The 27004-nt window shown below is 39.9% G+C and overlaps 1 protein-coding gene across 2 annotated transcripts; it reads right to left on the reverse strand.

Moving 5' to 3' along the window:
* Positions 1-102: 102 nt before the first annotated feature.
* Positions 103-27004, reverse strand: frem1a (Fras1 related extracellular matrix 1a). Of its 2 annotated transcripts, none has more exons than XM_084711696.1 (34): positions 26600-27004; positions 25346-25542; positions 24761-25084; positions 24565-24673; positions 23495-23626; positions 22600-22944; positions 22350-22492; positions 21090-21286; positions 20420-20510; positions 20171-20338; positions 19880-20088; positions 17858-17951; positions 17493-17745; positions 15741-15932; positions 15361-15546; positions 15084-15280; positions 14195-14405; positions 12539-12683; positions 12317-12458; positions 10690-10885; positions 9466-9730; positions 8112-8529; positions 6690-6891; positions 6466-6610; positions 6249-6378; positions 6094-6166; positions 5302-5466; positions 4610-4818; positions 4462-4509; positions 4190-4375; positions 3921-4052; positions 3113-3228; positions 2849-2934; positions 103-1284 (listed from the first exon to the last, which is right to left on the reverse strand). In XM_084711696.1, exons 1-34 carry the CDS (start codon positions 26886-26888, stop codon positions 1076-1078), a joined length of 6204 nt encoding a protein of 2067 aa, XP_084567822.1. In that variant the 5' UTR covers positions 26889-27004; the 3' UTR covers positions 103-1075. The 2 variants fall into 2 exon arrangements, with proteins under 2 accessions (XP_084567822.1, XP_084567821.1); XM_084711695.1 differs by having other exon boundaries at positions 5296-5466.

Genomic DNA, 27004 nt, shown 5'->3' on the forward strand with positions numbered 1-27004 from the left:
AGGACACATGCCAGATTAAAGTCTGTTCTCTGAAATCTAACTGTAGGAATTCTCACATATATTGATCTGATTTTCTGGCAAATACTAAAAAGATACAAATGATTACATTAGACCTTTATTTTACACACTCTGTAATGAAACAAGGAATCACCTGGTTGAACAAAATATTCCATCAAAGTTTCATTTGCACAAATTATGATTTCATCTTGAAATCTATTTTAACAAATTGGAAATAGATGTTTTCCATGGCCGGATGAGGCTTTTATGGGGCCACTGGGCAAAAAAATAGCTTTTGGGCCCCCTCCCCCTTCCCACCAACACCATCTGTACATTGTGTATACTCCCTCTCACCCCCAAATTCCATGTGCTGTGAGCACAGGATTGTGCCTGTAGAGACGGAAACCAAACAGTGATTGAATACTGCGTGTCAACTGATCCTTCCTAAGTCCCGCCCCTTTTCCCAGAACCTTGGTTCTCCTTTCCTGGTGGCTCAATTGGTAGAGCGTCTGCTCCATCTACTGATGCTGTGAGTCCTTTGCAGTGGCCCTGGGTTCGACACAAATTTATAAATATGTACAATGTGAGCACAATATAAATTAAAATAATAAAAGCCTTAAAACTAGATGTGGATGTGACTAGCAGGGTGCCTTAGGTAACAGTGCAGCTGTAAACTTGCACTGAGAAAAATATTAGCAAACCTAAATAACCACAAACCAACAGACGCACAGTGAATCTGGGGCTTTCAGGGGCCCGTGGCTCCTGTTTGTAATCCAGCCTTGGTTGTCTCAAATAAGGAAAAGACACTAAATATATAAAAAAATCTTTACATATATAACAATAGTTTCAGTGGTTAATTAGAATAAATGCACTGTAAACAAAGTCAGGTTACTTTTAAGACACAATAATGGTCACAAAGTTCATTATAAATGACACAAACAGTTCCAGCAAAGTTCCCGTTGATCCTTACTGAAAAGTTATTGCAGTTTAAATGTCCTGAGGATCAGTCCTTCGTCCTGCAGCTCTTCTGAAACAACACAGTGGCTCACAGCTGTGATGCTGCACATCCTGTCGAATTTCATGTCGAAGTTTTTACTGAACACACAAAGCGATGACCTCGACTCGTCTTGCAGTCCCTGATTTGCCACTTTGCCCTCTTCCACACCAGGACGCACTTGTTGCTTCCCTTCATTTTGGACCGAGGGGGTGTCTTTCTCCAGTTAGTGTAGCTGACCGGCTCACCGCCTACCCACTCCCAACGACCTTGGCCCTCCCTGTCATTCAGGCCTGAAACAGCCCGAGAAAAATAAGCCAGTTAGAGGAAATTAAAATGCTTCTACCAATTATTATAGTAACACCTTATTTGAAGGGGTGTGCAATAGACGGTCATTACACTGTCATTACCATTTTGTGACACCTGTCATGAACATGCACAGTCTTAACGAATGTTTACGACTGTTGTCATGAAGTGTAAGTCAGCCAGTGCTGGTGTTTGAAACTGAATCTGGCTATTTGGACAACAGAGAATACAGTACCAAGGTGGTTTTCTTGCTGGGTTTGGCTCCTGGCACCCCGGTGTTGAGTCAGTTAATTACATACCTGCTTCCATTGCTAATTGAACTAACTAACTAAGAAATGCTACATATAAAAGCAGAGAGTGGTTAGCCTAAAGAACTAGCAAGCTAGCAACTAAAGTAGGCTAACTCTGTAAGCTTAATCACCTTGGTACTGTACTCAAACAGGCCTTATAACATTTAGTGACATCTTTATGACAAGTACAGATGATACAACTTTAGTGTCCAGGAAACTATTCATGACACACATATAATGGTCTCATGACAGCTAGTATCAAAACCAGCCACATATTATATCATCATACATTCTCATGTTGGACAAAATGATGAATTATACATTTTTCCCAATTACTATGTTAACACTATATTTAAGGGTATGTGCATAAGATTGTCATTACACTGTCATAACCATGTCATGACACGTCATGAACATGAATGAGTCTTTATGAATTTTTATGTCTGTTGTCATTAAGTGTCAGTCAGTTAGTGCCAGACTTTTCAGTTTGGCCCCTGGCAACCCAGGGCTGAGTCAACTAATTAGATGGCTACCTTCTTGGCTAATTAAGCTAACAAGCTAAAGAGAAAATAAAGCAGAGAGCGGTTAGCCTACTTTAGTAGCAAGCTAGCAACTAAAGTGTACTAACTCTGAAAGCTTAATCACCTTGGTACTGTACTCTGTCGTCAAACTGGCCTCACAACATTGAACAAAATCTTTATGACAGGTCCAAATGGTGCCAGTTTGGTTGAAGTCCAGGAAATTGTGCGTGACACTGTTACAAAAGCATTTGACAGTGTAATAAAACATACTGACGTCTTTATGGCAAGTCTAAAATGTACCATGTAACTTGAGATCAAGGAAGATATTCACGACACACTTATAACAGTTGTTCCAGTCTCATGATGGCTGGTGTCAAAACAAACCACATGACAGTTTAACGTAATGCTAAAACATAAAGCTAAACAGTTTCCTTAAGTTTGATAATGTCAACTTGTCATGACAGGGACATTTTTGTCTTAATTTATGTCAAGCTGTTATAACTGAGACACTGGCAGGTTATGTTGTCTTCTTTAATGTCAAGTAGTCATTACAAACAATGTTAACTTTGCATTAAAAATGACATAAGATCATCAAGATTCCTTCATGTTCATGAGAGGTGTCATGAAATGGTTGACAATGTAATGACACTGACAATGGCCATTACCGCTTTATATTTTCATTATCAAAAAGTAAATTGTGAACTATAATTATACAAATCAAATGGTTCAAAGATCCCCACCTATCCAGAAGGGTTTTCTTCCGCTGAAGTCCCACAACCAGTCCATGTCGACTTTAGAAAACACACTTGCTAGCGTGCCTTTATATCTGAAACAAGGGGTGAAATTGTGTATTCTATGGGATAATTCACAATGCATATAATTCAGATTATAAAGTTTTTATGCATGACAGACAACTTATCAGAAGCATGCACTGTTTCTCTCAAAGTGTGTTCATTCTTTAACATGCAGACTGTGTGGCGTGTGAGCTCCATGTTTGACTGTACCTCTCCCTGCAGGCCCTGTTAGCTGCGCTCCATGTGACCTTGTGCTCCGTGCTGAGGGTGTAACAGTGGCCACCGTGAAAGGTCCAGCCCTGAGGACACTTCTGAGAGCTCACCATCTGTGTTTCAGGAGGAAATGGGCAGATATAGTGACATTTGTAGGCAAACATGAATGATTTCAGACTGATCTTGAAAGAAATTATCTTAGAGGTCTATCAATGTTTGTCTGGAAAAGAGAATAAGTCACTTCAAGGCTGGGTTGTACCAACAGAGATTCATTTTTAACCTGATTAAACCATGATTTAAATTTAAATTATGTTGCACCAAACTTTGAGAGAAGCTTAAAATTAAGAAAGAGTAACTTTCAAGCTCTCTTTAAACCCAGTTTTCTACTCTAGGCCAAGACTGAAATCTGCTATTATTAGGCCATACTGCTCCATTGATTCAGCCAAAGTTTTTTCGCAAAGGAAGAGAAGTTAGAGCCATCATGACTAGGTTAACTAGACTAACTAACCTTTTAGCTAGCTAGTAAACAATGTAACACTTTAACTTTTTAGCTAGCTAGCTAACAATGTTATATTTTACTATCTGTTTAGCTACCTAGCAACGCCCCTCAACCCTATAATAAATAAAAATAATATTTACACAAATGATTCACGTATTTATTTATTTGCTGGTATTTGGGTAAACAAACATTGCCAGATTGGTTAAGCTCTATTTAATTTCACTTTACACCAATGAATCAGGATTTACTCAATTTAGTTTGTGCTTTTATCACAAGTAGGTTCCCCCTGTAGCGAAGCTGGAGTACCTGATCCGTTGGTGCCCAGGGTTTCCAGGAGACACCGTTGCAGTGAAAGAGCTGATTGGTGGTCTGGTTGAAATGTAGGAGTCCTTTGAGTTCTGGCACACAGGGCTTTGGCATGGAGTTATCAGCTGTAGCCTGTGGAGCAAACAAATTCACAGGAGAAATCATCTGGTCTTGAGGTTTATCCACAATATAATACTAAAGTTTAGAACCAGCCGTTGGGAAAGTGCAAAATCTCTGCAGCTGAAAACAACCATGACATTTGTACTCACGTGTCCTTTAGCCAGTCCAGTTTTTTGAGCTTTTGAGATCTTTCTTTGAGGATCTGACTTTGGCTTTGTGAACGCTGCTGACGCCTGCTGCTGCGCTCCCCTGCTGACCACACGGATGTTTGCCTTCCTGCTCTTCCTAGACGAGGACGTGTCGTCCTCCACTTGCATCTGCATGATCCCATGATACTGTAATTAAAAAGACCACAGAAATGAAGACGTTTGTGGCTTGAAGAGATTAGGTGAGGTTTGTATTAGATGCAGCCCTTGCTTACCGTATAAACTATGTCTGTCCCATTGTGAAAAACTGATGAGGGTGCAACCTGACAGATAAAGCAGAGAAACAGTTTGGACACAGTTTTAATCTGGAACAACGACAGATAAAGTTACATCCAGTGCTGATCTTGAAGATGAGGTACTTACAGACTTTGGATTGCCCGTAACTTTGAGTTTCTTCTTTGGGACCTGTGCTGCGGGCCTGTAGACACTGTCTCCACGGGTCCAGACTACTGAATCTGTGCCGAGGGGCAGTTTCTCCAGTTGGATGGATCCGTGCTGTGGGACTTTGTCAGAACGGACCTCTTTTCCTCCAAGAACAGGAGCCTCACGATCAGGGTTCAGGCGGCACTCTCCTGTAGTGTTTACGTTTTAACAATCGTTAGTAGAAGTACAGATACTAATGTAAAAAAGACCAGAAATAAAAGTGAAAGCAGAAGTACTGATTAAACTTATTTACTCAAGTAAAAGTGAAAAAATACAAGCTACATTGTTTACATCTTGTTACTTCTTTTTTGTCTAGTTACATTGTTTTCATCATTATATCTTTCACGTTGTTTTCATCGTTTTATATGGTTTTCGTATTGCAACCTTGTTTTTATCTTGTTGCGCTGTTTTCGTCTTGTTACGTCATTTTTGTCTTGTTACCTCCATTACAATGTTTTCATCTTGTTTTCTTCATCTTGTTATGTTTGTTTTGTCATGTTATGCTGCTTTCATTGTGTTATTTGTTTTTCGTATTGTTATGTCAGTTCGTTTTGTTACATCGTTTTAGTCATGCTGCATCTTTTTCATCTTGTTATGTTGTTATATCTTTTATAGCTGGGGCTCACCTTTACCTCTTCTTCCTGTCTTCCTCCCAGACTCCGTGATGGTGACTTGAGCCTTGTTGATGCTGCCGACCACTGTGCCTTCAGGGGAGACCAGCAGCACCTCAAACATCTCCTCAGCCTCCTCAAGGAGATCCTGGACGATCTCAGTTTGCCAGCTCCTCTTTGACACTCCTACAGTATATAGACAGAAGCACTTGTATTAGCTACATCCCTCAATATATGTTAATTAAAGGTAGCTTGTACACCTAGCTAGCTGGCAAATAACTGGCAAGCAACTTAAACTAGCACCCTGGAACATACAGCATATACATAGCTAATATGTAGCGCTAATATGTGCTAAATGTCTTTGGGTGAGAGGTAGAGAGATTTCCAAAGAGTCTTGGTACAGAGGCCAGCTAGCTTTGCCAGCTAGCTTTGCTAGCATCACTTGAGCTACACCATTCTCTTATTATGGACGGGACTAGACCAAGTAAAAATGTGATTCTGAGACAAGACGGAGACTTTCAAAAAGTGGTTGTGCCTAGATGGGAACCCTGGACCCACAAAAGATCTTTTCCTAACCTGAACCAAGAGTTTTCTGTCCCTAAACCTGAGCAGATCATATCAACAGTGTTAAACACATTATAAAACACAAGTAATCTGTACAATGAGCACAGTGACGAAACAAGGCATATAAATCTTGAGAGTTTCACAGATCTAGGGTTCTCTTCTAAACAAACCTTAAAAGTGGTCTCAAGGCTGAGTATTACAACATTACAAAAAGCATCATAAAAGTTTTCTATATTAATGAGCATTTACCTGGATCAAACTGAATGAGGGAAGAAAGACTTATGAGGAAATCTTTTCCAGCTGTTGCCGTCACCTCCTTCACCTGCAGTAAAGAAACAGGTCCAGTATCAGGTGATTGATGAGTTAAAAACTTATAAAGTTTCAATAAGAAATGACCTGCAGACCTTGACAGTGATGTATGACGACTCTGCTAAGTTTCCTTTTCGGATGATGTCCAGCGAGACGGTCCCCTGCTCCTCACACACAGAGTAGTGAGACTGAGACAGCTCCACGCTGGACCAGCTGAAGTCAAGTCTGTAAAGACGAGGTCAGGTACAGTGAGGACTGAACTGTTCATTCAAGATGTTATAAAATAAACGAGTGTTGTTGATTTTTTCTTACATGTGCGAGGCCGCGGTGTTCCCTAAAGGATCAGACACTGTGAACTCCAGGCTGTCTGACAGAGACTCGCTGTCTGGGTTGATGATGTAGACAATAGTTCTCTTGTTCAGCTCCACCTGAGAGAAGCGCTGTGGGACAAAACCACCTGCGAGAGCAAAGACAGACTTATTTTTTCATTCTAAGGTCATCTGCGATCAAGGTGGAACCAACATTTATTTCCTGACCTGTGGTGATGTTTTCTAGGTAACCAAAGTAAGGCTGGCGAACGATGCAGAATATCAGCTCTTCTTCTCTGGTATCGCTGTCTTGGGCCTTCAGCTCTCGAGATGAAAGAAAGATCCCGTGTCGTCCGTCACCTAAAAGCTCTGCTTTCCAAAGAGGAAGCAGCTTCACAACCTCAGGAGAGGATTTATCCAAAGGTTTGATCTGAAATGATACAGTTTGTTAGTACAAGAGAGTGATTGACATGAATATCAGAGAAAAGGACGTTGTTTAGACTCAAGAAAAGATGTGACCAGCCTGCTCTCACTCCCAAACTGTCAAATATGGCAACTTCATCAGCGCCTCTGCACTTCAAACGATGACACTGTAGGTACTCCTCTAGTGTCATTTCTGGAGACTGCCCTGTAGTGTTTTGTTTTGATGTACTGTCGAAATCAAGTGACGTAATATAAAGAGTACCAAAGTTCACATATGGAGGAGTCTCTATCAGCCATACTGGAAAGCTGTGCCAGCTGAGGTTGCTGAGGGAGCTGATACTAAAACACGATACTCCAGCCACAGCCTGTTCACCCTGTTCACCTCTGGCAAGAGATACAGGAGTATCCGCTGCTGTAACATCAGACTGAAGAGCAGCTTCTTTCCCCAAACTGGGAGACTTTTAAATTTAACAGTTTTCTGTTATGTTTTGTGTGTATACAGCATGAAGCAGCTACAAATGTACATTTTGTACACAACCTTGGCTTGTAAAAGAAAGTTTAGCACTGAAGAGTAATGGTATGTTAAGTGCATCAGGCCACACCTACGGTTATTACATGATTATGTAATGATCATCACGTGAACACTGTAGAGGGTGTTCTAAATATGTACGTGTAAACTGTTATGTATGGTATGTAATGTATGTGTAAAATTTTTATAGGCGGAAATAGGTGAGGCCTATATCATTTGAATTGTCTATACAAAAATCTTTCTTCTTCCAAAAATGTTAAATGCTTACTAACTAACCACATAATGGTGTTATTGTAAAGACATGCTTTAATATGTTGAGCACTGCTCCATGGGGCAGCTGTGCACCAGATATGATGACTCTAGTATGTACAGTATTTGAAATACTGATTATATGTGCACTCCCATAGACCATGAGACATGTTTTATATGTGAAAATTTAAATGTGTTTATTTGCTAAAAAAAACATATGGAAGAAGAAAAGGAGTAAGTAAAAAAATAAACAGCAAAGATAACAATGTGTGATTACACAATCAAAATGCCTCTAATCACACAAAATACACTCTGTTACCTAGGACTGTACTGACTTATTTGAAATTTCATTCATTACAACAGTATTCTAACAGCAAAATTATTATTCAACTTTTCACATTAATGTCCATAAAAAGCTATCTGGGACACTTTTATTTTTTGTTTCTTACCTGAATGGTGAAGAACACAGGTGCAGTCTGTAACCGCCCGTCCAGCAGGAAGCCTCGACTGGTGCTGTCAGAGGCAGTGAAGGCAAATCTGTCGATCTGTGATGGCCCTCCGTCATGTTTATATGTCACCTCCAGCTCCTGTATGTCTCTCTGGGTGAAGTTAGAGCCAGCAGTTAGTGCGGCGCCACCCAACAGCAGCCTGCCGTACTGTGGAGGCTGCACGAGCACATAGGTGAGGGCGTTAGGTGGAGTGTCGGGGTCGGACAGGGCCAGACAGTCAGGACCAAGGATCATGGAGGAGCCCTGGGGCACTGAGAGGCCTCTGTTGGAGGACAGAGACGGCAGGATGCGGTCCACCATCTCCACTGTGATCTCGAAGCTTCCGTTTCTGCTCATCTTACCGTTACTGACGACAAACCTGCCAAAATGTACAAGAGACATGTTAGTGAGTCTGAACGGTGTGATCATGGTAAGAATTCAACTCACAGGAAAGCTAACAATCATGTTCCAGACATCTTTATTAGACAGTTATATCTGTGCTATAGCTAGTGCACACTACACTACAAAATTTCTACAGACAAATAAACTCCATCGACTTTTGAAAGGACCAATTAAAGTCACAGCATATGTTATATTAATCTTAATATTGAATTGACATGATGAGCCTGCATTTTTCACAGCAGAGTTGGTCAGATTGTACAAACCAGACAAATTAATCCACATTTGAAATAATTCAAACATAATACTAAAACACAAGTGTAACTTTCATCTGGTGCAAACAAGAGCTGCAGTGCTGGGACAGTCAACACGTGTACATCTGTGTCACACACTTCATCAAATGTTAGTTAACAATGTTACTTGTGCCATTTGTGCCTGTGGATCAAAGCGTATCAGAATAGAGTTTTAGTAATGGTGTAAGTTAAGTTTTCACTGTGGAAAAAATATATCCCGATCATAAAACACCTGATTTTTGAATGGAGTTTGGTTTAACTGTCTGTCACTTCAAAGACTGCAGGAAGCTGAGGGTATTTTAACATGAATATTACACAATAAATTAAGCTGGCCTCCCTTTCAACAGTTGTGCATTACAAGCTATCAAAATAAAGACAGCGGTACAGCATTGCCACAGCAATGAAATTAGCTTGCAGTAACATCAGCATTGGTTTGAAGGGTCACTGACTTTTTTCAAAATTTATTTTTTTTTCCCACTCAGGTTTTTTATTTACAAATTGATGAGTCAAATAACATCAAATATGTGTCATGTGAGGAAATAATGATGGGAAATGATAAAGTCTGAGCTGAAGTGTGAACTTAGCCTTAAAGAAGGTATCAAAACAAAGGCTTCCAGACTCACTGAAAGGTTTCTGTGGGGGTGCTGGCATGGTTGTCATGCACGTAAGCCACCAGGTTGGCTGCTACATCCATCTGACTGAAGGTAGAGATGGCCAGTCCGGGATGTTTGATGTACTCTACATGTCCGTGAGGAGGAGGGTTGGTGATGACGTACAGGAGCTCCTCAGGCTTGTCTGTGCCGTCTGTGGCCAACAGCACGTCTGTGGTGAGAACCACACGATCGCCACGGCTCACGTTCACTGGCTTCACAAAGATGGCGATATTTCCTGGAAAATCACGGTGGAGGAGACATTTAAAGTATACATTTCTGCATTTGGGATGGAAAAGAAGGGTCTTCTAAATCTGTGGTACCCAAACTTTTTCTGGCCTCCTTCAGAAGCCAAAAATCAGTTCACAGAGCCCCAACCCACGATTATTATCAATATTTAACAATAACTGAGGAAGCAACTAATAAAAAAGGATTCAAGTTGAATTTTTGTGAAATAAAGGTCAGCATGATAGCATCAGCATACTCCTGTTTATTTCCCCTACATAAATCATATTTATTAAACTCCCCTGGTCATCCACACCTCCCTGCAGTGGCTCTACAGCGCCCCCATGGTGCTAATCAGTGTGTAACAGAACTACAGGTTAAAGATGGTAAATCCAGGTTTAAAATTAATCCTAGCTCTGCTGCACAATTAAAAAATAGTTTAGTTAATTCAACTTTAGTGATGTCAACCAAAATTAGAATTTAATTAAAATGGAAATGTCTATTCACAAATTTTAGTTAAAATTTACAAATTTTAACTAGCTGACAGAGAGGTTTAAAGTTAATCTTTCTTCATTTTAAGCCAGTTTTTAAGTTTGGTGCAAAAAAGTTAAACCATGATTTAATCAGATTTAAAGATTTATCGTGGTGGTGCAGCATTGTATCTTAAAATAATGACGTAGATCACAAATCAATTTAGTAATTAAAATAGATTCAATCACTGTCTCAAAATAATGATTTAGTATGTCAAAATAATGAATTAATCTATCTATCGCATTATTTGAGATACTACGGTGTTTTTTTTTTTGGGCAGGGTTCCGTTATAATGAAGAAAGATTTTTCTTCCACAAGACTGTGGAGATCATCATCCACAGAAACATGATATTTGCTGGCTGGCAGTCACAAGGATGTCATAAGTAGATAATTAGCCCCAAACCTGTGTCTAATGCAGAATGTGAGAGTGGATTCCAGTACCTTTTTCTAGATCCTTGACAGAGATGTGGAAGTGCTGTGGTGGTGATTGATTCTTTCCATCCGACAAGTGGAATACAAAGAAGTCCTGTGTCTTAGCGCTGTGCAGGCCTGTGTGCATGTAGCGCAGAAGGTTCATGTCCACCGTCTCCTGGGAGCACTTTCTCCCCGCTGTCAGTGTCACCCAGTCCTGACCTTCCTGACACAGGATCAGTCACAGTTAGAGCACAGCAAAACCCAGCGTCATCACTATAAGGTAGTAAGGTAATTACATTAATCGCCAAGTATTTTGATAATCGATTATTTGACTGGAGTCCAAATTCTTTGATTTCAGCTTCTTAAATGTGAATATTTCCTGGTTTCTTTACTCCTCCGACAGTACACTGAACATCTTTGATTTATGGACAAAAAAAAGACACTTGAGGACGTCATCTTGGACTCTGGGAAACACAAATCAACATTTTCTGACATTTTATGGACCAAATAAGCAATCAATTTATGAAGAAAATGGTCGACTGCTTAATTGATGATGAAAATAATCATTACTAATAAATGCATAATAAAGTTTGTAGAAATCTTAAAGAAACAATGTGTCAGTAAAAGCAAAATTAAAAGCAAAGTTTTATCAATGACATAACAGGTAAGTTAGTTAAACTCAACAAATGTGTTTGTAATGCTATTATTAACACTTATAATAACTCATAGCGCTCAGTGCTGGAGGAAGGTCTGGCTCCACGGATACACATTCTGCTATAGAGGAAAAGATGCTTAGGCTGGTTTGCATTTCTGTAAACCAATCACAAACGTCTTGGGCGGAGCTAAGCCCAGGATGCTTTGGTGGGACATTTGCATGTCAGGAAAGAGGAATTAAAATGACTACATCACTGCAAAAGAAAAGGTAACATCTGTTAGCTCCTTGACGTTCGCAGCATTAGCCTCCCAGGTGCTAATTTGTCGTTTTGAGTGAGCAGGTTTCCTGAGGTACTTTGAAAACTTATCATAGCAGACGCCATTATATTGCTTGAAACAAACGACCAATGGCAGTGTGCATCTGGTGAGTCAGACTAATAAACAAGTTTGTTGTTTAGTTGACAAGTTTCTAATAATTGTTTCTGTTTGTCTTGTTATCTCACAATAAACATGTTTATTTTGCTATTATTAACACGTATATCCTTATTAACACACATTTATGTTAATAAGCATCTTATAAGGGCCTTGATACCAATTACCTAACCCCCATTACAGGCACCTTAATATAAAGCGTTACTGTAACGGGCCTAGTTATCACCAAAATTAATAGATTATTGCAGCTGTAAAGTGTATGTCTTTTTAGATGAGTGAGTGTGTGTAGTTCTTCTGATGGTACGTCATATCTGACAGAGTTTAACTAATCAAAGATTATTTGCCATTTGGCTTTAGAACTGCTGCAAATTCCCATTTTCCTGCATTTTAAGTAAAAGCCTTTATCATTTACCACAGTGTTTACTATACTGTCAGCATGGCATCAGTCATGTATTTGGTAAAAATGGTTGATTCACTTTGTTCATCACTTAACAAAGCCAAACTGACAGGGGATGTAGTATAAAAACATTTGGTGCATCTCTTTGAAACTCTGTGGCGGTGCACCAACCTTAATCTGCAGTTGTCCTTGTGTAGGAACACTCTCAATCATGTACATGAGGTCTGTAGGAGGAGTGTCACCATCCTGAGCAAAGAGAGTAACACTGGATATGATCCTGGCCTCTCCTGGCTCCACCTCCAGTCCATTGTTCCTGAAGGACAGAGGAATGAGACACTTTTCATTTCTACTTTCAGTCACTTGATGTGGACAGGATGAAGGCGCCAGTCTAACCTGATGACTCGAGGCTCCTCGTCATTGACTGGCAGCACTTTAACCGTCACCTGTCTGTGGAGCTGGTGTCTGCCGTCACTCAGCTGGATGGTAAAACTGTCCTCCATATTCTCTGTGTCATCGTGCATGTACATCAGCTCCATACCTGAAACACAACCATGCTGCACATTCATCTGACTTATTCAAACATGTAACAGTGAGTAGAAACGATACACAAGAACTGCATGCTTCATGTTACCTCCTGTCATTATGTTCACTAAGTGTGATGGTTGATGTGATAAAAACAGATTCAGGCGTTCACTGAACATGCTCATATTTTTGATGAACAAGGACCTGAACTAATTACTAGTTTGTAATTAATGAACGTGGATGTCTGCTGATTAAAACTAAGTGTGACTGCAGCAGAGGAAGAGTGTGCACAAACATGAACAGAAGTGTCGACATGATATAAATCAGTGAAGTGTATGAACTCCACTGCAGACTGGAGTCTGTTAACAGAGAAACACAAAGATCCACATCTCCAAACATCTGTATCTTTGGAAACTAATTTCTGCCAATATGTTGGAAAAAAAGAACCTGTAAGTTATTATCATGAGAAACTTTGTCAAAATAATGTTTTGAAATCTCAAAATAACAATTTAGTATTTCAAAATATTGAATATATCTCTCAAAATAATAAGAATCTTTCTCCAAATGCCTTACATACCAAGTCATTATTTTGAGATATTAACTCAATATTTTAAGGTAGGGGAGACTGGGGACCATTGTACCATTAAAAAAAAAAAAGAAAAATCCTTCATAACCCACAGACAACTTGAAATACACTAGTCATCTTTTAATATGAGAAACATATATATGTGCACTAATTAATAATACAATTAATATATTTTCACCAATAAGGACAAGACTGTAATATATATTTAAAGTTCATGCAAGAAGTGAGAGTGTTACTATTGGCCCTTTGGTGGGGGCAATGGTACAGTGCTTGGGGGCAGCTGAATCCCTGAAAAAATAAGCAACATTAACCTATTGTGTCTCAAATATAAGCACACCTAAATAAGCACAACACTGCTGCAGTATCTAATAATATTACTACTTTTTTTTTATTTTTTGTATGTAGTTTGAATTGTTTTATATGGCACATTCAAAACAAAAGTCCATTTCTATTTTTGCAGAAGACTAGGCTACTGTTCTTAGATTTTAGCTACTTGAATTGAGTTGAAACTAATTTCACATTTACAAACAAAATAAATACAAAACATGAATACTGTGCAACATTTAGTATAACATCATTATTTAGAGTCCAGTGTCCATGGTAGGAGATGCAAAGAAATCAACATGAACTAGGTCTTTTTTGGAACTGTGAACTGAACATTAAGTTCACTCTTTTTAAGTGTGAACTTGTACAACACTGTTTTTCAAAATTATTTTATAGTGTTTTTGTTTCTCACAGAGGTGCTGTGTACGGCAGCTGTCAGTCAATAAGTAAAACTGTATTAAATTGGATTATTTTGTTAGTTTGACTAATATAAATAAAGGTCAAACTAACAAGACTAACAATTACAACCCAAACACTGTATTACTGTATTTAATGAGGGATATCAATGTCATATTTCCTGTTGGACATGAATGTAGCATCAGGAGTATAAAAAGTACCATTTGTGAGATCTGTCATTGTGAACTGGACCACCGGGGACTGAGGACTGGCCTCCCGTCTCTTGTGGACTGTCTTCTCAGTGCTGTAGTTGATGATGGTGCCGTGCTGCGGGGCTTTGACCACACTAAAGCGCAGGACGTTCGCAGGGACGTCCAGATCCATCGCATGTAGAACTGAAGAGTCCAGCTGCTTCATCTCTCCTTCTTGTACCTCGTCACAGAAGGACATGAGAAAGTATCAGACCATAACTTGTGAACAAAATCTGATTGGACTGTCTCAGCTTGGGCTGGGTCCATATTACAGAAATGTCCTATCCTACAGGAAGAGTCAGGTCAAGTGGGATATAATAAATGAGGAGCCATAAACAAGTTAGCTAACACTACTATTAGCCAAGACTATTGCTAGCTACTGTTAGTGAACGCTACCATTAGGTCCTGTTAGCACTAAGACTACTAACACTAAGTTAGCTTGTATTAGCAAACACTACACTAGCGACTGTTAGCAAACACTATGTGTCCTTCTGTTAGCGAATACTACCATTAGCTACTATAAGTGAACACTACCATTGACTTCTGTTGCTGCCACTATGTTAGCTACTGTTAGCCAAGACTACATTAGCTGCCATTAGTGAACATTACTGTTAGCTGCTGTTAGCTAGTTAGTAAGTTAGCTACTTCTGCAGATGGAAAAGTGAAAGTCAGGACCGTTTAATGGTGATCCTGAAGTTAGATTTCTTACCTTAAGTTAGGACAGAAACACTGACTTAGGAACTGTTCACCTGTAAAGGTCCTATACCTCATCACTCTGGTGGTCCAAACAGTTAAATTCAGTGAGTTAGGACGTTTCTGTCATATGGCCCCAGTAGTGAAACTGTCCATTTAAACTTACTGTGATGTTTCGAGCCACAAACTCTGGGATCTCATCGTTTGTGGGGTTAATGATGATGTAGAAGGGGACGTGGGCAGAGGTGTGCTTGCCGTCTGATACACAGAGCATGAACTGGTCGGCTGTGGGCTCCATCCTCTGGTGTCTGGACTGGACGTAGTTCACGTGACCGTCCATGATGTCTTTGTATGAAAAAGAGGCTGGAAAAAGGAAACACACATAATATTAATTTTCGTTCTCACATACCTGATGATGATATACAGTATGTCACGATGCTCACCTATGCTGATGCCAGTGTTGCTTTTCTCAAATCCAGGACTGGGCAGGATGTTCTCAATGTAGCCAAACTGGGGTGGCGAGATCAGACTGACCACCAGCGCGTCCAGGACCGTGTCCACGTCTGAGGCCTTCAGATGAGACGCAGTTATCGGGGCAGTCCCACCCTCGTCCACCATAAAGATGTCTCCTGCAAACAAGAACAGACAAACTGAAATTATCCACTGTGTACGAGAAATTTGCTTCACTTGCATTGGTCTTTTTTAAATTAGATTTTTGTGTGCTGTGGCCTTTTAATCATTTGTGTAAATTCCCCAATGTATTCATGTAATTCCCCACATATTCAAAATTAAGATTTCTAGACTGCTTTAGTAAATAACCCACCTGTAGTCAGTGAAGGAGTCTGGCTGTCGACGGGGAACACTGTGACCTGGAGGTCGTACACCGGCAGCTGAGCCGAGCCTCTGCTCCTGCTGGGGTTTCCCTCACCGCAGCACAGAGCCGAGCTCTCCGTCTCTCCGTCAGAAATTACAAAGGTGATGGTGTCATGGCGAGGAGCGAGTCCAACCTCCTGTCCTGAAAACACAATCACATAAAGTCTTCTCAGAGACGGTCCAGCACTATACAGTATCATCTCTCAAGATATTTACTGTACAGGTTCGATGTCCAGGTGGTTTGTAAAAAGATACGGTTTCAAGTAAGGTGAATGAGATTGTTCAATGATTATGAAATTCAGCATGAGGCAAAAACTGACCAGAATTAGCATTAACATAATTTAAGCACTTTAATATTTTTATTTATTTTTTTCTCCTCCACAACAGTTCAACCAATATTCTTTTATGAATGTGGATGCGGATGTGAAGTTGAGATATTTGTCTATTGCAGCTGCTGATAGTTGACATTTTAACTGCACTTTTAAAGATGTAGTTTAATGTTTTGGGATGTCTTTTTATCTATTCAGCTGACACCCATGTGCATACCCTGAAGTACACCTGTTGTTTTAAATGGCTGAATGTGCATTATCAGTTACATGAAAATGCCTTGACACCCCAACTTCCAATTTGTTTCGATTTTAAAGTGTAAATGAGGATCCAAAACTTTTTTCTGCAAAAGGTAATGATTACCTTAGGACAATATGATAATTTATTAATCATTTTGAGTTATTTTCTAATTTTAAAAAAAGTAAAACTTCTTAAATGTGAATATTTTCTGGTTTCTTTACTCCTGTCTAACAATTAACTGAATATTTTTTAGTTTTGGACAAAACAAGACATTTGAGGACGTCATCTTGGACTTTGATCAACATTTTTCACCATTTTCTGACATTTCATGGACCAACAACTAATTGATTAATTGAATAATTGTTAGTTGCAGCTCTTAAAGCACTGTATTATGAGAACAATTTCACCATATTTATTTTGAGGTAAACCAAAAGTACTGTAAAATAATCAAGTTACATTACTTTAATACTGTGCTACTTGGATTACATTACTGACTACATTTTTCAGCAGGTAATTAGTAACTGTATGACATTATATTCTTAAAGTAACAACAGCAGAAAAGGGATAAATTTCACATTTGATGTCTAGAAAAAAAACAGACAGACACAAACTGTGCGGAGCGACAATCACTGGTAAAAACACTTGCAGACGAGTCGTCCCAAAATTCAAAAGAAAGTGCCACTAAACACACTTCAATGTCTTTGTTTTTCAAGCTAACATTATTTTATCAGCAAACACAAGTTGGTGTATTTTTACTAAACGTGAAATACAATACAAGCTCAGAGAAACCTCTGCTGTCCTGTACTGACTGGAGAAGTAAATAACCCAGATTTACTAACCAGATCAGAAATTAAAACATCAATTGACACACTAAAGATATTAAGTGTAAAGTTTCACCCTCCTCAAATTGAAGCAAATGTGTAATTAAGAGAAAAAATGTAATATACTTAATGTTAGACATATGACCTATGCATTGCACTTGCACTAATTAAACTTGTTAGATTTTAGTTGACTAGTTATCTTATAATATTTAGTCAATTAAAACTAGACTAAAACTAAAACAATTCAGCTGAGTAAAATATGACTGACATGATCTGTATCTTTTTGCTCTTTTAAACAAACAGTCTCCGCCCACCTGTGTGTTTGTAGCTGACGATGCCTGCTGTGATGTCCGCCTGGATGAAGCGGTCGATGATGACACCGTTTCGGAGAACCACGCCGTGATACGGCTGCCGAGCGATCAGGTAGGCCAGGCTGCTGTTGTCACTGTCCGCGTCAGTGGCGTAGATGAACTCTGCTGTGATGACCACTTCCTGTCCCTCCGCACAGCTGAGAATTGGTTTCAAGCCAGCAACCAACACCGGGACTTCGTCGTTGATGGGCCTCACCTGGAGATCACATGCAAGTCAATTTAATAAAAAAAAAAAAAAAGAATGGTGATGTTTTTACTTTCTTTTTTTCTGACTGCAAAGGAGCAAGAGTGAAACCCGCAGCAGTTACCTTCACTTGCAGGACAAAAGTGACTGAATTGGTGCCGTCTGTTGCACTGAATTCAATCTCGTCCTCCTGAGTTTCTGAGCTGTCGTGATTGTACCTGATTGACAAGTGACAGATAAAGATTTTCTGAGTGATGAAATAAACAATCTGACAATGTTAAAAGGAAAAAAAGCTTTGCTTTTCTATTCTGGGCCGGAATAACTGTTTTTGTTTGCCTGTTTCACGTTAATTAGACTTCAAATTAATGCTGAATGGTCAGCAAATGAGTTAGTGTCCGTTTATGACTCATAAGACAATCGTTAGTAATCTTGTAGAAAGAGTAGATGTTTATAGCTGTTAAACTGAACAAAATGTTAATGGAGTTTGGCAGGCAGTGAGACAGGCAGCCACTGAACTTATCCAGAGTGTGTATTTTCAGAGCAGTGGGCTTTTGTTTTCAGGATAATGGGCTTAACAGACAACTAACAGTCGTAACACTTGATGAACTTATAGTGGAGGATTCTTCCTCATTTATTATGTTGTGTGTGTCCTGCGCTCCTGCAGTGTTCCTGCAGTGTTCCTGCAGCCAGCCTGAGCTTCCTGGGGAGGAGGGGATGAGGGGAAACAACCTGCGACTTGCAATCTTCCATAGATTGTGTATAAAATAGGATTTCTACCTATTTACTATACTGTTGATGGCTCCAACTCGCTATTTGGACTGCTGTACTCATTTTTGCACAAGCAACTGCTACATATTGTTCCTCTGATCATTTAATCTAGGAGCTAAGTTTACATGAAAGAGTTCTTTAAAAACATAATCAAGAACTTGGTTTTATTTTATTAGTATCTTACGTATAAAGCAGCACCAGTCTTTTTACTTTTCCTTCCTTTTTGGCCTCCGGAGAGCAGAACTCCACAACAAGCTAAATTTCACACAATTGTCTTATACAATATGACCTTATTTAGTTGAGATGGCTGAGATGTTAGCAAGCAATTACCTATTCACATTGGTGTTGTGTGTCACAGTGATCAGACACCAAATTAGCACCAAAAAGCTAGAACAGGAAACTCATGGACATGATCATGAGTCTGGTAGAGAGAAACAGGACCTCTTCTGCCATCTAGTGGTCAAAACCGCTACAACTGTCCCCAGATGCCTGCCGAATTCCCAGTTTAACAGATACAACTGTGCACTCTGGTGGAATCCAAAAGCTCTTTGTAAAAACTAGTGTTCAGGTTTTGTTGAAGCTGAATCAGAGAGCAGTCAATTTCTTTTGTTTAGGCTGTAGTTAGATGTGGTGTTGTATTTTAAAGGTGTTTTCATGTATGTGAATATATCTTGTATCACTGGTTCCTAATCTGAGACCCAGGTCCCCAAGACATTGTCTTTTCTGAGGTCCTCAAAATCAGATTTGCACATGTCAATTAAAATCACAATTTCAGGGTCCATACATCTTTTCAAAAGTCAAATTCAAGCACTTTTCCAGCTTTTTCAAGATGCACTCTCAAGCTTTTACAGCACCTTACAGAGAATTCTACATTCTACAGAGAAATTAAAGGAAAAAATGGCAAAGCTTCATGTGTCAACATGTGTCACCTGTCTGTAAGTAAAGAGTTTTGTGCATTTTCCTTTACAGATAGTTGAAAATGCTAACAATTGATTGAGTGATTAATCATTAACAATTAATAAGATACAAAACAATTTTTTATGCATGTTCTTTTCTCATTTTCATTTTTTTTCTTACTTTAAGTGTAAATTAAAGTTCTCTTATCCAATGAATGGCTCTGTGAGACAAACCAACACAATAATGTGGTGCAATTCATGCCAGTTCTAGACTACTGATTCATCATCAGCTCAGCTTTCCTTAGATACATGTAGGGTAGGCTCCAAGAATAAAAGGTTGGGAGCCACTGTCTTATATCATACTTATTATAATACGTGGTGATTTATAACTTCCTAAATTTTTCCCATTTATATTTAGAGAGTATGATTTTTAGTGTAAATGCCACATAAAATGAAGGAACGGATGAAGCAGGATATCTGACCTAACTTTAAGGCTTTTCAGGTCTTGTACAGTGAAAGCGTGGCCTGGTTTAAGCGGGAGGCTGCCCAGCTGCAGAGCTCCATGATGTGGTTCCCCCTGAAGCTCCACCCTCAGGGCTCCCTCCATAGAGTCCACGTCTGACAGCAGCAGATGCTCGGGGCCGAGCCAGCACTCCCCTCCCTCATCCACAGTCAGAGGGTTGGTAATAACCTGAAACAGAACGTATCACGACACTTTTTCTACATATACATATGAAAGAAATGAAGTAAGAATGAGACGTTTTCTTTCCCACCTGTGGCGGCTGGTTGTCCACTGGCATCACAGTGATGTTAAAGCAGATCCCAGTGACTGTTTTTCCTAGTCGGTTTGTTACAGAGAGAATCAGCTGGACATACTGGGGGTAAGGACCGATGTCCATGACTGGAGGCATGTAGGCTACTTTCATGAAGTTGACTGCATGCTAGAAACAAACAAAAAGGGAAAGGTTGTGGATAAGCTAGTCTTACTGCATTCCTACGTGAAAAAAAACTAAAAGAATTACCTGTGTGAAGAGCCTCAGCACTGGTGCATTGGGGTCTTTGGTGAATTTGGGTATACTGTCGACTAAGAACAACCTCCCTGCATCTGGACTCCTGGACAATAACACAAATTTAGATAGAACATATTTCATGAAGTATTAGGGCCAGGCATAAGGGGGAAGATGAGAGGAAGAAGATGCTGAAATGTCAAAAGTAAAAATGCAATGTTGAAAATAAAGTTGAAATGTCAAGCATAAAGTCGCAATGTTAAGAACGAGGTCAAAATGCTGAGAATAAAGTTGACATGTCAAAAATAAAGTTGAAATACCAAGAATAACATCAAAATTCTTGGGAATAAAGTTGAAATGTTGAGAATAAAGTTGAAATGTCGAGCATAATGTTCAAATTTCAACCATGAAGTCAAAATGTCGAAAATAAAGTAGAAATGTTGTAAATGATGTTGAAATGGCGAGAATAAGGTCGAAATGGTGAAAATAAAATGGAAAAGTTGAAAATAAAGTTGAAATGTCCAGCATAATGTTGAAATGTCGGAAATAAAATAGAAATGTTGAGAATAATATCGAAAATAAAGTTGAAATACAATTTCAACTCAAAATGCAATTTAGATTTAAAATCCCTAATGTGGCCCTAATACTCCATCATAGTAGTTGCTGAAGCTGATGACAGACTGACCTGTGAGGACCAGTGTAGAAAGGTGGAGTTGTAACTGTATACGTCAGCTCACTGTCCGGGGACTCTTGGTCTACAAAGTGAAGGTGCTGCCGTGTTATATGGACCACTTCGGTTTCTTTGATCACGAGACAGCGGCTGGTACCAGGAACCTCTTTCGGTGGTTGGTCTGGAACAGGTTCTATGTGCACCATCACCACCTGCACCACAAGAACATCATTGAAGATCACTGAATCAGATATCAGTTCTCTGATCAAATTTGCAAAGAAGATCAATAAAAAAATTTTTTCCCATGGATTTTTTTTCATAAACTCTTTATTTAGCTCACTATCTTTAGTCAGCTGGTCTGTCAGTCTTCCACCACTGTGGTTCGTATCATTTTCATGTCATTCATGCTAGTGGAAAGCCTGGCAGTTAGTCTAGGATCCTTCAGTTAATTTTTGATTTCCAAAGGATGCAGACCAACTGGATAGATCTCCAACCATTTAGAGCAACTTTACAAGTGACATAGCACTGAGCAACACATGCAAATTTTAAAGACTGTTCAAAAGTTGTTGCTGAGGTATCTGTAAAAGCAACATATGTGTATAGTCACATCTTAAGTTAACTAATGTTAGCAAAATGCTAGTTAGCTAACATTAGCCAAACATGATGTGCATTAGTTAACATACATGAGCTAACATTTTGCTAACATTAGCTATTAAATATATCTAACAAGCTAACAATTGATACCTAGCTAGTTAGTTAGCATTAAGCTAACATTACCCCCCCCCCAGCAACTTCTTTCAACCATTTTGGTTTTCTAAGTACAGGAAACAGGAAAGGAAAAATATGACCACGATTCTACCGGCTACCAAGCTTGCTCAACTGTTATTGGAGTACAGAGCAAAAAGAGGCGGGGCTTATGAGGACCCTTTTCATGGTGGCCCTATTAATATGAATAGCAGGGGAAACACAGGTGTTACCAATGATATTAATTAAGGTCCTGTTCCATTTAGTGTAGCAGAGCCTATCCAGTGAGCTAACATTCACAACAGCAGCACCCTGACTCTGTCTGACCTGCGTTTGAACCGAACCTTAATAAATGTAAAATGTAAGACCTGTATTTACTCTACTATTTCAAATCAACATGGCTGCTGTGAAAAAGATTTATCCTACCCTGCAGTCATACAGTGCTATGAAGGTAAACCTCACTGTAATTAGCCTGTGTTGAAAGGCTGAATACAGAAAATTGTATTTTAGAGATGTGTTACTGTTACCCACTTGAGACTCTGACAGGTTCGGAGGGTCATGAAAATCCGACAGCACCACCTCAAAGGAGTCATCAAACACCTCATTCCCCAGGTGTCTATAGTAAACCATAGACTGAGACAGGTCTTTCTGCAGGAAGTGGCTGACAGGATAACCTGGATTCAAACCAAAAGAAACATGATGTTTGGTTAAAAACAAAACCTAATTCCATGTAGGATAAAATCATAAAAGGATAAAATAAAATAAAGTCCACTCCTCCGACCTGTGAGGCCCGGTCCAGGTATCTTCATGACCTCCCCTGCCTGTGGGGGGCGGGTGATGTTAAAGAGGATGTAGTCGTCGCTGGAGTCCATGTCAGAGGCCTGGAGGGTGGAGCCTCTCAGCAGAGCCGTCTGTCCCTCAGACACCTCCAGCAGCATGTTGGTGATGAGGAACGGAGGGCTGTCGTCCTTCGGGAGGATCTTGATGGGGAACTTGTGTCGGGTCTGGTGCGGGCCGTCGGTGATGCGGAAGATGATGAAGTCTTTGGTGGAGTCGCTGTCATCATGGTGATAGCGAACCACGCCCGCTTTGATGTCATTGACAGTGAACATGAAGCCCTTTCCACCTGGATTTCACATCAACCAATCAAGGAAAAACACAGGTCATATTTTGACATTACGCTAGTATTCATAATGTTAATTACTGATTAATTGAAGTAAATGTGATACTTTTGGTTGAGATGATTGGTAGCATGTACCTTGTACCAGTGAAAAGTAATGTTTTCAAAACTAAGACCACAGGCAACAAAATAAGATGAAAACAACATAAAAGATGCAACAAGACAAAAAAGGCGCATCAAGACAAAAATGAAACAGACAGAGAGGGAGACTTGACTGCAAAGAAAAGGTTCAGTTAGCTTTGCACAGAAACTGTCCTTCAAAGTATGAATTTTTACTTTTATACTTTGAGTACATTTCAGAGCCTGCAGTACTGCAGTAAAGAAGTTGAATCAGTACTTCTACGTCTGTCCAAAAGTATCTAGGCCATAGCCTGCTAATCGTCGCAATGACGCTTGACTTGTTAAGAACAATGGTTCCCTAACTGGACCTGGAACCCCCAAAAGAGGCCTCATAAACTCTCATAAATATATATTTATTTTCCCAGGTTCTGCTTACCTCTTACAGTGAGGCGTCCATGCTGCAGGCCGTCCACAGTGATGATACGAACAGCGTTCAGGTTGTCGTTGTCGACAATCTGGAGCTGCTCCCACTTGATTGGCCGGGACTGACCTTCCAACAGACTGAGCCCTATGAGACAAATTGTTCATAGAAAAACGACTTAGCTAGTCATAAGGTGTTTGCCAAACCTGATTTTCAAGAATACAGAAAACACCAGAGAGCTAAAAGCTATAATGCTGGAGTCAGAGAACTTAGACTCCTCTGGAGGAAATTCACACTCACTTCAAAATTCACACTTTTTGGCCAACTTTATAGCACAAAAATTACTTAAAGCTGACAGATACACAGTCTGGCACATAATTGCCTGACACAATTGCCCCTTTTTGCTCTGTGTTCCAATAACAGTTGAACAAACTTGGTACCTGGCAGAACCTCAGTCAACCTTCTCCTTTCCTGTTTCCTGTACTTAGATATGACATGTAGTAGACTCTCTTATGTTGAAAAGAAAACCAAATTTTGAAGATGGCTAAAAGATGTTGTTGGGGAGCCTGTTAAAGCAACATATATTTACATTTTAGATTAGCTCATGTAAGGAAAACACTTCCTAACTAGCTAGCTAACAATTGATGTAGATTATCTAGCTAGTTAGCTAGAATTTTTCAAACATTAGCTAACTATGTGACTATGTCACTTTTACAGGAACATTTTACCATCTTCAAAATGTAATTTTGTTTTCGACATAGACAACTGTAGCACATAATAAGAGCGGGAAACGGAAATATTAGCTACCAGATGTATGCAGCCAGCTATGATTGCAACTGATGAATAAGCAATAAGCGTTAGCTAACTTACACAGTAACAATTTATGTAAATTAGCTCGCTAGTTAGCTAGTGTTTTGTTAACAGTAGCTAAATTAGGAGGCAAATGTGAAGCATTTACAGGTCCCCCAACAACATCTTTCCACCATCTTACGCTTGCAGAGACCGTGAGGGGGCTGAGCTCGCGCTGCTCTCATGCATTTTAAAAAAAAGTTTTATGCATTTGCAGTGTGGCGATGTTAGCATACCCATGTTCCAAGACACTCTGGGTGCGTTTGTGTCTGCATTCCTTACAGACATATGGACGGTGATTGACGGGCTCTTCTCAAAGAAAAAATCATGAACCTCAAACTCCACCTGTATGGGAAGATTAAAAAATATCAGAAACCACTGACACAAAACTAATTATTTTACATACTGCAGAATGATAAGAAACGGTTTGACCTCGTAATTCCTGCGCTGAGTATGTGAGGAGTTGGGAGGTTGATACCCGATGAGCATATCGTTGAGATCGAGCCACGTGAAGGAGGAGATCGGGCGAGTGTGATCAGAGAGATGAGTGATGAAGCCTTCTGAGGGGGGCTTGGTGATGTTGAAAACCACAAGCTGTTTGATGGTTTCTTCATCTTCAGCGTCCAGTGTTGCTGTGGAGAGCGGAGTGAGGATGAACTGGTCCACTTCCAGGATAAACATGGACATGAAGGAAGGCTTGGGAGGCTGGTTGGGCATCGCACCGACTATCCGCACTGGAATCCAAGCCTGTTCAGACTACACAAAGAAAACACAGTGGCCAGTACTTTAAATAAAAGTTCCTATGATTTTTTGTCAATTTAGTATATTTTGAAGCAAATTTGAGAAGAGGTGTGGTATCCATCCATTGGAGACTCTTAAGGAGTTTATCTAGCGACAAAAATAATGACTTCCTCTGCGATAACCCTAATTAGTACCATGTCTTGAAGCATGTAAAATCATGGTGCTGGTACAGGCAGTAAGGAGCAAAGTCATAAAACATTTTACCAACCAATTTACCTGATATATGCTGCCACTCCTGGTGTCCTTGAGGTCCAGTCTGATTGCGATGTAGTCTATATCCGGAGATGGAGGGTCTATGTGCTGGTACCTCAGCCCCATCATCAGGAAGTCATCACAGGGAATTTTGGTGAACTTCACCAGCTTCAGACCCTTCAGGCAGTCCTCAGATTTACACATCGCTCTGGCTTTATTATCTGGATAATGAAACAATGACAGACACTGTTAACCATTTGTATTATATCACCAGTGACGAATTTCATACTTTCTTTAAAAAAACAATGCAACCTTGAGCTCAATAAAACAACCAGATTAAAGATGGCCAGTATGTCATGTCACTAAAAGTACAATGCATTTATACCAGCAGAGAATGTTGAATTAATCTGCTAAATTTCAGCTGTGCCAAATATGATATTCATTAGAAAAAAAACAACCCTGCCCCTTTTCACCCAGCCTAACAATAACAGTTGAGCAAACTACATCCACTGTCAACGAGCTAGATATATTTGATGGCTAATGTTGTGAAAACACAAACTAAGTTGCAAGCTAATCTACATAACTTGTTTGCTAGCTAGTTATATCCATAGATGTATAATAGAGAAGTAGATATGTCGTTGCTGCTCAGCCTTTAAAATTTTTTCCAGTGGCTACATGTGGTATTGCAACGAAAAATTCCCCTGCAGTCCTAAAAGCATTTTCCCCAAAAGTCACCATTATGAAAGAGATGTTCGTAAAAGTGTCAAACAGAAAATGTGCTTACAGCGAAAGTTATTCCAGAGGGTAGAAAACTTTTTTGGCCTTTGTGCCAGGAGAGCAATTCCTGGTGGACCGTATGGGCACAATCTTTGCATCAGGTATCCTGTTCTTAATAATACATTCATGATTGAATTGAATAGCTATTGTTAGTAAAATCCTAGCTAGGTAACTAGCTGGCTAATCTAATCATTAGCTAGTCAGCCAGTCAGAGTCAGAGTACAGTGGGTCATGACTTCGACATCCTGGGAAAAAAAGTTGGTGTACAGGAAAGTTGAGTGAGGGTCCACCAAGTATAAAGCATGCTCAACTGTTACTGTAACACAGAGCAAAAGGGGGCGGGACTTGGACTCCCCTAAAGGTCAAAAATCCCCTTTATATCTTTTTGCTAGCTATAACTGATGCAACTTGTATTTCTGGGTCAAATTCATTGTTTTTTGTTGTGATGGATTTCTTTCTTCTTCACATATAGATAGGCTAGGGAGGAGGGATTTAGCTTACCTAGCTGCTGACGTAGGTGGATGAAGCTCTCTGGCTCATCCCCTCTCTTCGTAGCTTGCTCTGGTTCTCCGGTGACCAGCTGGCCATGGGCCGGCAGGTGGGTGTCATGGTGGCTGAGATGGATGGTACACTCCAGGCTGGACCTCCTCTCGTAGTGGAAGGACACCACGTTGCCGTCCACAGCATCGGAGAGGCTGTAGAATTCAGGAACCTCCAGGTATTTGGGCCCCAGCTTTATGATGCTGCATTCAGGTTCCATAATGTCCACATGGAGAGAAAATACCTCCATGTATGTCTCTGTTTCTGTGAACCTGTACAGCCGAAGTTTGACAGTGTCCTCCTTTAACAATGGACAGCCGTTATGGACATACTTTACCTCATCAGCCAGATAGTGACAGTCAAATA

The sequence above is a fragment of the Lutjanus erythropterus genome, chromosome 23, assembly GCF_056507025.1.
Source record: "Lutjanus erythropterus isolate fLutEry1 chromosome 23, fLutEry1.hap2, whole genome shotgun sequence".
In the NCBI taxonomy this organism is placed as follows: domain Eukaryota; kingdom Metazoa; phylum Chordata; class Actinopteri; order Lutjaniformes; family Lutjanidae; genus Lutjanus; species Lutjanus erythropterus.

What these genes read in the sequence shown, in the direction of transcription:
- frem1a (XM_084711695.1), bottom strand. Translation starts at nt 26,888, where the DNA reads ATGGAGGTATTTTCTCTCCATGTGGACATTATGGAACCTGAATGCAGC. An exon ending in CGTCAGCTACAAACACACAG is followed by an intron (nt 15,933 to 17,492) that starts GTGGGCGGAGAC and finishes TTGTGTTTTCAG; the next exon opens with GACAGGAGGTTGGACTCGCT. An exon ending in GACAGGAAGAAGAGGTAAAG is followed by an intron (nt 4,819 to 5,295) that starts GTGAGCCCCAGC and finishes TAAACACTACAG; the next exon opens with GAGAGTGCCGCCTGAACCCT.